We start from the raw sequence: 8,961 nt of genomic DNA on the forward strand, positions 1-8,961 counted from the left end.
CCCCCCTCCCTCCGTCTATTGTATTAAATCGTTGGTGGCACAGTGTGCCAACCACCATCGCCCCCCCCCCTCCCTCTATAGCAGTAACATTGGTGGCAGTGTGCGGTCTCAACAGTAGAAGATTCATACTTACCTGCTTGCTGCTGCGATGTCTGTGAACGGCCGGGAGCTCCTCCTACTGGTAAGTGACAGTTCTTTAGCAATGCGCCGCACAGACCTTTCACTTACCAGTAGGAGGAGCTCCCGGCCGGACACAGACATCGCAGCAGCAAGCAGGTAAGTATGAATCTTCTACTGTTGAGACCGCACACTGCCACCAATGTTACTGCTATAGAGGGAGGGGGGGGGGCGATGGTGGTTGGCACACTGTGCCACCAACGATTTAATACAATAGAGGGAGGGAGGGGGGCCGATGGTGGTTGGCACACTGTGCCACCAACGATTTAATACAATAGAGGGAGGGAGGGGGGGGGCGATGGCACACTGTGCCACCAACGATATTCAAACTGGGGAGGGGAGGGGGTCTGCCCCCTGCTGCCTGGCAGCCCTGATCTCTTACAGGGGAATATGATAGTACAATTAACCCCTTTAGGTGCCGCACCTAAAGGGATTAATTGTGCTATCATATCCCCCAGTAAGAGATCGGGTGCTGCCAGGCAGCAGGGGGCAGTCTTGTACAAAGTTTGTAGTGTATTCTAACCTGAAGCGTCCCCATCACCATGGGAACGTCTCTGTGTTAGAATATACTGTCGGATCTGAGGTTCACGAAGTAGCTCATATCCGACAGTATATTCTAACATAGAGGTGTTCCCAAGGTGATGGGGACGCTTCAAGTTAAAATATACCATCGGATTGGAGAAAACTCTGATCCGATGGTATAAAAGAACTCCAGACTTTACATTGAAAGTCAATGGGGACGGATCCGTTTGAAATGGCACCATATTATGTCAACATCAAACGGATCCGTCCCCATTGACTTGCATTGTAATTCAGGACGGATCCGTTTGGCTCCGCACGGCCAGGCGGACACCAAAACGACTTTTTTTTCATGTCTGTGGATCCTCCAAAAATCAAGGAAGACCCACGGACGAAGAAACGGTCACGGATCACGGACCCCGTTTTTGCGGACCGCGAAAAAAAACTGTCGTGTGCATGAGGCCCTACTGTGTGAAATTCATTGCCCTGATCCATTCGATCAGGACGGCAGATTTCACATTTCATGCCATCCATTAGATGTGCAATCAGTTTTATTTTGTGGAGGACAAAACGCGCCAGACTTGCAGCACTTTTTGTCCGTGAAAAAAAAAAAAAGGGGGTTACACGCCTAACTGATGGCATCGGATGCCTTCTGATCCCGACAGATAGCATCAAATGCAAACGGATTTCACAGGAACTGTTTGCGTAACTGTGACGTTACGTACGATTTATGTTGTAATATGTTTAAAAGTCATTTCTATATAGAAAATGTATTGAATTGTCTTGGTATTTTTTTCAATTAACAAAAATAAGAAAATCGAGATTCAAATTGAAAATCGTCCATAGGGTTGAAAAAACAATTATCTAGATTTCATTTTGTAGCACAATCGCCCAGCCCTAACCAAGGGCCTGTAAATATACAATATTGAGAGGGGCCAGAAGTATAGAAAGATATTATCGGTCGTGGGGCATGGAGAAGAATCGGACTAGTTTATAACCTGGGAGCCCAGAAGTCAATGGTGACATTTCCAGACGCTGGCAATGATGAAAGTTACGCATTTGGAGCAGAAACTAAAAATATGCTGGAAGACTTCTGTCACTGGTATTGGAATCTATCCACAGTGCCACCTGGTGGACGACGCTCATTACTGCAGGCATGATTTGGATTCTAGACCAAGCTTTCCTACTATGTCAAAAAACACTGCAGAATACTGAGGAGGCGAAGGAGGAAACAAATGGTAATGCGCCATGGACACATGGGGGGGGGGAGGATTTATTTAATACTGGCATTTCTTATGCCAGTCCAAAAAAAAAAGTTGGCGTTTGTGCTAAAATTAAATGGCATGCCTCTTAAAGGGGTTGTCCCATGAAAAATATTCTACATTTTTCAAACCAGCACCTGGATCTCCATACTTTTGTAATTGCATGTAATTAAAAATGTTGTATAGCCACTGAGAGCTATCTGTAGATCGCCACCTGCTGTTTGCAGTTTTTCTAAATTCTCTGTCCTGCTCCCTGAGGTGGCCACACATGCTCAGTTTCATCCTTCAACTGCCACCACCTGCAGCGGAAAAGACACAACCCCCGAGAAAGTGCAGGCCCCCTGAGCTGCCACCCTAAAATAAATCTAGCAGAACAATGAATGTGGAGATCTCTGGATCCATGCGAGGGCTGGTTCTAGCTTTCTAGAAATAGATGGTCGTGTACTGTATGATGTCTGATTTAAATTTTTTACATTACTCATCGGGTAACCCCTTTAAATAATGTTGCCGCATCTCCAGAAAATGAAATCTAAAGCAGCAAGATGCTGGTGTAGATCGCTGGTGTCATGGATGCCAGTTTTCTGGCAATTAAGGGACGCTTTTTTTTTTTTGAAAATTGGTGAACACACCATGAAATGGGTAAATGTTACAAATTTTGGGACGAAATTTGTGACTTTTCTACGCCAGACCATACCTTCCCCCAATGTAAGGGTTGTAATATTCTGCCTCAAACAACTGTGTAGTGTGATTTCTGAGTAGAGCATTATGCCTGGCACCCCTGCAGAGGTGAGACACCCCAATGTCCAGTATTGTAAAGTTAGAGGCGCCCCCTACTGTTATAGCAAGGATAGACTCTCAACCTCTCACTGGTGGTAATCAGGTACTGGAATGAACCCCAATAATAAAGGGGATCAAAGTTTTTGAACAGAAATAATGAGATTTATTTCACAAAAGGAGACATAACAAAAAAAGGGTACATAATATATACACATATACATACACATGCCATTAAAAGCACCTCTGCTCCTTTCTGGACAGACAATGCAGGAGAAAAGTGATTAAAATGTCCACTGTGACAAGAGCAGGGAATGCCACTGGGCGCCTTAACAGCTGCCCACCTATTTTATCCAGGACTGTGGTTTTCTTTACACTACACCCAAAAAGCAGCTTAGACCCTGACGCACTGCTGTGGTCTTCCAGGAGCAGTCACTAGATGGCAGCATACAAGGAGGACTTATACAAAAGGTCCCACTGCAGAGTCTCTACTTCCAGATGCACTGAGACGCTGTGCTGAGGTAGAGTTCATATCTCCAGATGAGCGGGATCACAGAACTATCCACGTGTATCGCACGCTGTCTGCCAAAACCTTGAGGGAGCAACCTACGGAAAGGAGAGATCAGATGAGACACGGCAGCAAGGGCAACCCAAGGGGCTGCATGACAGGGGTAGGGGCCCTGGAGAGGAGTCCTGCTGCAGACTCTGCTGTACCTTTATGCAGCGCCTCGTTTGTCATGCGATTCACGTATCTGACGCTGTTTTCTGGAACCAACCACTTCATGACTGTGTCCACGCAGCTCTTCCGGTATGAGCTCCACACACTGCCGCTGAGGGAACAGATAAGGTGAATGACACGGGCTCAAAAATCTCTGAATGGAGATGATTTAGGCAAATACAGAGTGCAATGAAAGTCAGGTTATTTACCTGGTCTGACCTTTTACCTCGGTTAGGTCACCCACGCTCAAGGTCCTGAAGACTCCAGTGTGCAGGTCCCAGGCCACTTTTAAGCTTGTGTGATAAGTCTTAGGCCTATAGGATCGAGTGGACAGGTCTGAGCGGGACTCCACAGAAAAGACATGGCGCAGTCGGCTCTAAAGGTCACCCACCTGAGCTGAGTGTCCTCTTGGGGAGCGGGAAACGCAAGGAGCAGGAGGCCGATGTTCATTATCACCTGGTTAATCTCCGGACACATCTGTAGGTAAAGAAATCAACTACAGATTACTCTTCTCAGAACCGACCCAGTCACATGCAGATCTGTATGAGAGGATCAAGAGGAAGCCGATGGGTGGACTATGAATAATCCAGGGCAACCATGCTGTATGTGAGTCTGACTACCCTCTGAGATCGCTTACCTCTAGGATAACTATATCATAGTCACTGAAGGAGCAGAACTGCCGAGACCAAGACGCATCGTGTCGAATGACTTCGTTGATGACGTACTCAAAGTCCAGGGTGAGCTGCTCTACGATGAGATGTTGGCCCTGAGAAGACATGACAGGGGTCAGAAACAGTATATCTGAGGTCAGCTGCCTTCTGGTCTCCAGCTGTTGTGAAACTGCAACTCCCAGCATGCACACTTGATTGGCTGTTCTCGGAAGTACCATAGAAGTGAATGGAGCATGCTTGGAACTGTAGTTTCACAATAGCTGGAGTGCCAAAGGTTTCTGACCAATGCAGTAGATAAAACAAAAAAATTAAAAAAAACATTGGCGAGAGGGTCTGCACCTGGAAAGAAGCCTTGTCATTCAGCGGTTTCAGATGTTGTCCCTTCAGATCAGTAACCAGGAACGGCAGCGAGATCTTGTCATCTTCATATTCTGCTGAGACTCAAAAATTTAAAATGTGCCCAACCAGAAAGACAAATGTAAGAGCGGGTTATCTCAGCGTGATCGTTACCCTCCAAACCTATGTGTAAGCAAATCTACTCCCCCTCCCCCGCAGTCATGGTCCCCATCCCAACGCTCTCACCGCTCTCTTGGTCAGTCTCGGTCACCTCCCCCAGGACATATCGTAGTTGTGTGTAGTTCACGTAGCTGGGTTCCTCCGTAACACTGCTGCACCTCGCAGGCCCTTCGTTGATATGACGATGCCAAGTAGGAGAATCTGGGTCAGTGGGCTGTGATGGACTTTGTTTGCTTGGTCCGGGTCGTTCCCCTTTGTCTTCAGCCTCCAGTCCGGAGGCCTCTCGGGCTCGTCGGAATATACCAGCCACAAATTCACGGGCGCGCGTGACGGCTGGAGGAGTACCAGGAGGAGTGGGGGAGCAGGGTTCAGAAAGAAGAGGAGAGTGGCAACTCGAGGAAGGGACGCTAGGGCTGAATGAAGAGGGGCAGGTGGAGCGGGCACTGTGTTGGCTCTGTTTGCTGTACAACATTCGGCTGGGTTCTCTGTCACCTAAAATGATAAACAATGGCGCATGAAATAGAGGTGAAAGACGGGTGCGGAGATAGCAGCAGTACCCACAGAGTACTCACACTGCTCACCTGAGGGGTCCACAGATATTGCACAGGCCACCAGCGAGAAACTGGTATTAAGCAGAACCACATGGTCCTTCTTGAGCTGAAATGCCGGCTGGAACGTGGGAAAAGGGTAAACCACCTGATACTTGGTATGTAGCATGAAGCTGTGCAGCAGACAAGCGCCTGGAAGAAACACACATACCGCGTTATATACTGCTATATCAGACACCCCCTCGCATCTACAGCCCTAGAACAGGTACCTTTGGGGGACTCTCTGCAGTCAGCGCAGGGGGACGTCGGGGGTGTAGACACCGTGCTGATATAAATATCTCTATGGTTCTCATCGCTCATCATGTTCATTAACATCCCGTTACCAGATGTGCTGGGGAAGAGCGCGAGAAGGGTTAACCTTTCAGGAAGAACACAGCTCATTTCCCAATTACCAGAGGGAAAAACAATCTGAGCAACCGACGGCTTCATCTACGACTCACTTGAAGCCAAACACGATGACTTTGGAGCTGTCGCTCGGCCACTCGCATACGGTCAGATACAAGTCACTATAAATCTCCTCGTCCTGGAAGAGCCGGACCTGCCGCACCTAGGAGGGAAGACATGACAGAGGGGTTGGCGTTCTGTATACAGGCCGCCAGCAGGACGGCATGCAGCTGGGCAGAGGGGCACTCACCAGGCGCAGTTTGCTGTGTACTTGGAACTGCCACCAATAGAGGTGATAAGAGTAAAAGGAGAAATCATCATCTAGGACATCGCTGGTGTAGGACAACACAAAGCGGCCGCATTTGGAGAACCCCAGGAAGATGTGACTGGAGGCGAAGACACATCACAATGAGAACCAGACAAGAAACACAACATTTACTGTTCACGGTAACGATACTTTTAGCAACTCCTGTCGTATACCAGCCCGAAAGAGGCCAAAAGGCACTCTTCTCGCCTCCGTTGGGTGAACAGGGCCTAGCCGAGCAATAATTACCCCTTCCGCAGAAACTCCTCATCCACAATGTTGCGCAGAGACACACAGAGGCGAGGGGGCAGCTTCCGGAACAACCGGGGGGACAGCTGTCCTGTGATCTGGAGGAAAACAATCAAAATTAGAAAATGAACTGCATTTAAAGAGGACCTTTCATGGGTCCAGACATTATGAAATAAGTAGGGGGTTGTGTAGGGCACAGTGCAGGGATGTAAGATCGCTTACTAGTTTGTCTGTCCGCCGCACCGTTCTCCCGCTGTGCCCCCCGTTCACTACGCCCGCCTGGTATGCTAATGAATAGCATCGGTACAGGGAGGAGGAGACTGTCCTGTTTCTCAATGGGCATCTCCTTCTCCCTGGCTGTAGCGCTGTCCAATCACAGCCGGTGAGAAAAAAAACTCACCCTCTACCTGTACCAATGTTATTCATTAGCATACCAGGGAAAAGTGAACGGGGGGCACAGCTGGGGGAACGGAGTGCCGGACAGACACACTAGTAAGCAATATTACATCCATGGACTATGCCCTGCACAACCCCCTGCTTATTTCATAATGTCTGGACCCATGAAAGGTCCTCTTTAAGTGACTGTAGCCACAAATTATCCCTCTCCGGTCATTTCTCTCCTCCTCCTCCCGTTCTCCCTCTCCGGACATTTCTCTCCTCCTCCTCCCGTTCTCCCTCTCCGGTCATTTCTCTCCTCCTCCTCCCGTTATCCCTCTCCGGACATTTCTCTCCTCCTCCTCCCGTTCTCCCTCTCCGGACATTTCCCTCCTCCTCCCGTTCTCCCTCTCCGGACATTTCTCTCCTCCTCCTCCCGTTATCCCTCTCCGGACATTTCCCTCCTCCTCCCGTTATCCCTCTCCGGACATTTCCCTCCTCCTCCCGTTCTCCCTCTCCGGACATTTCTCTCCTCCTCCTCCCGTTCTCCCTCTCCGGACATTTCTCTCCTCCTCCTCCCGTTCTCCCTCTCCGGACATTTCTCTCCTCCTCCTCCCGTTATCCCTCTCCGGACATTTCTCTCCTCCTCCTCCCGTTCTCCCTCTCCGGTCATTTCTCTCCTCCTCCTCCCGTTATCCCTCTCCGGACATTTCCCTCCTCCTCCCGTTATCCCTCTCCGGACATTTCCCTCCTCCTCCCGTTCTCCCTCTCCGGACATTTCCCTCCTCCTCCTCCCGTTCTCCCTCTCCGGACATTTCTCTCCTCCTCCTCCCGTTCTCCCTCTCCGGTCATTTCTCTCCTCCTCCTCCCGTTCTCCCTCTCCGGTCATTTCTCTCCTCCTCCTCCCGTTCTCCCTCTCCGGACATTTCTCTCCTCCTCCTCCCGTTCTCCCTCTCCGGACATTTCTCTCCTCTTCCTCCCGTTCTCCCTCTCCGGACATTTCTCTCCTCCTCCTCCCGTTCTCCCTCTCCGGTCATTTCTCTCCTCCTCCTCCCGTTCTCCCTCTCCGGTCATTTCTCTCCTCCTCCTCCCGTTATCCCTCTCCGGACATTTCTCTCCTCCTCCTCCCGTTCTCCCTCTCCGGACATTTCTCTCCTCCTCCTCCCGTTATCCCTCTCCGGTCATTTCTCTCCTCCTCCTCCCGTTCTCCCTCTCCGGACATTTCTCTCCTCCTCCTCCCGTTATCCCTCTCCGGACATTTCTCTCCTCCTCCTCCCGTTCTCCCTCTCCGGACATTTCTCTCCTCCTCCTCCCGTTCTCCCTCTCCGGTCATTTCTCTCCTCCTCCTCCCGTTCTCCCTCTCCGGTCATTTCTCTCCTCCTCCTCCCGTTCTCCCTCTCCGGTCATTTCTCTCCTCCTCCTCCCGTTCTCCCTCTCCGGACATTTCTCTCCTCCTCCTCCCGTTCTCCCTCTCCGGACATTTCTCTCCTCCTCCTCCCGTTCTCCCTCTCCGGACATTTCTCTCCTCCTCCTCCCGTTATCCCTCTCCATTATTAGTCTCCGGTCACACAGAACTGCCCTCCTAGGACGACTATTACCTTGACTCGGTCCAGCTGCCGGATAATATGGTCCCTCGGACCCCATTTCCGGTTGCCGCTGCTCCGGTCTGATTTCGAGCTCGGCGCCATTTCCCCGCCGGTGCCTTCGCTTCCGGCAACAAACTCCGCCCGCGTTTCCGGTGACGTCATGACGCAGACATTCGGGCGCTGTCATTGGACGGAGAGGAATTTGAAGTAACGGGAATATGATTGGCTCCACTATACGTTCTGCAGGAAAATTGACCAATCGGCGCGGAGGGAAGGACCAGTCTCCATGGTAACCGGTTAGACGCTGAACTCTTTGCAATTGTAGAGTAGGTGCGGGTGTAATCCGTGTGCCAAGCATACAAGCCAATATAACCGCCCCATAACTGTGTGCAGCCATACATGCCAATATAACCGCCCCATAACTGTGTGCAGCCATACATGCCAATATAAGTCCCCCCATAACTGTGTGCAGCCATACATGCCAATATAACCGCCCCTATAACTGTGTGCAGCCATACATGCCAATATAACCGCCCCTATAACTGTGTGCAGCCATACATGCCAATATAACCGCCCCTATAACTGTGTGCAGCCATACATGCCAATATAACCGCCCCTATAACTGTGTGCAGCCATACATGCCAATATAAGTCCCCCCATAACTGTGTGCAGCCATACATGCCAATATAACCGCCCCTATAACTGTGTGCAGCCATACATGCCAATATAACCGCCCCTATAACTGTGTGCAGCCATACATGCCAATATAACCGCCCCCATAACTGTGTGCAGCCATACATGCCAATATAACCGCCCCC

At 50.2% G+C, this 8,961-nt stretch overlaps 1 protein-coding gene across 1 annotated transcript; it reads right to left on the bottom strand.

Annotated features, from left to right (window-relative positions):
- Nucleotides 1-2,875: 2,875 nt before the first annotated feature.
- DCAF15 (DDB1 and CUL4 associated factor 15) lies at nt 2,876-8,283 on the bottom strand. Its single transcript, XM_044282786.1, has 13 exons — nt 8,156-8,283; nt 6,183-6,280; nt 5,880-6,015; nt 5,686-5,792; nt 5,455-5,576; nt 5,219-5,377; nt 4,704-5,129; nt 4,461-4,552; nt 4,088-4,216; nt 3,842-3,927; nt 3,660-3,764; nt 3,447-3,562; nt 2,876-3,338 (listed from the first exon to the last, which is right to left on the bottom strand). Exons 1-13 carry the CDS (start codon nt 8,243-8,245, stop codon nt 3,283-3,285), a joined length of 1,722 nt encoding a protein of 573 aa, XP_044138721.1. The 5' UTR covers nt 8,246-8,283; the 3' UTR covers nt 2,876-3,282.
- Nucleotides 8,284-8,961: the final 678 nt, after the last annotated feature.

Source organism: Bufo gargarizans, chromosome 2 (assembly GCF_014858855.1).
Source record: "Bufo gargarizans isolate SCDJY-AF-19 chromosome 2, ASM1485885v1, whole genome shotgun sequence".
Taxonomy (NCBI): domain Eukaryota; kingdom Metazoa; phylum Chordata; class Amphibia; order Anura; family Bufonidae; genus Bufo; species Bufo gargarizans.

Excerpts from the sequence above, each read along its gene's own strand:
- DCAF15 (XM_044282786.1), bottom strand. The coding sequence starts at position 8,245 with ATGGCGCCGAGCTCGAAATCAGACCGGAGCAGCGGCAACCGGAAATGG. Across the intron at positions 6,281-8,155 it reads GGCAGCTGGACCGAGTCAAG|ATCACAGGACAGCTGTCCCC; the intron begins GTAATAGTCGTC and ends GTTTTCCTCCAG. Across the intron at positions 5,577-5,685 it reads GTCATCGTGTTTGGCTTCAA|CACATCTGGTAACGGGATGT; the intron begins GTGAGTCGTAGA and ends GCTCTTCCCCAG.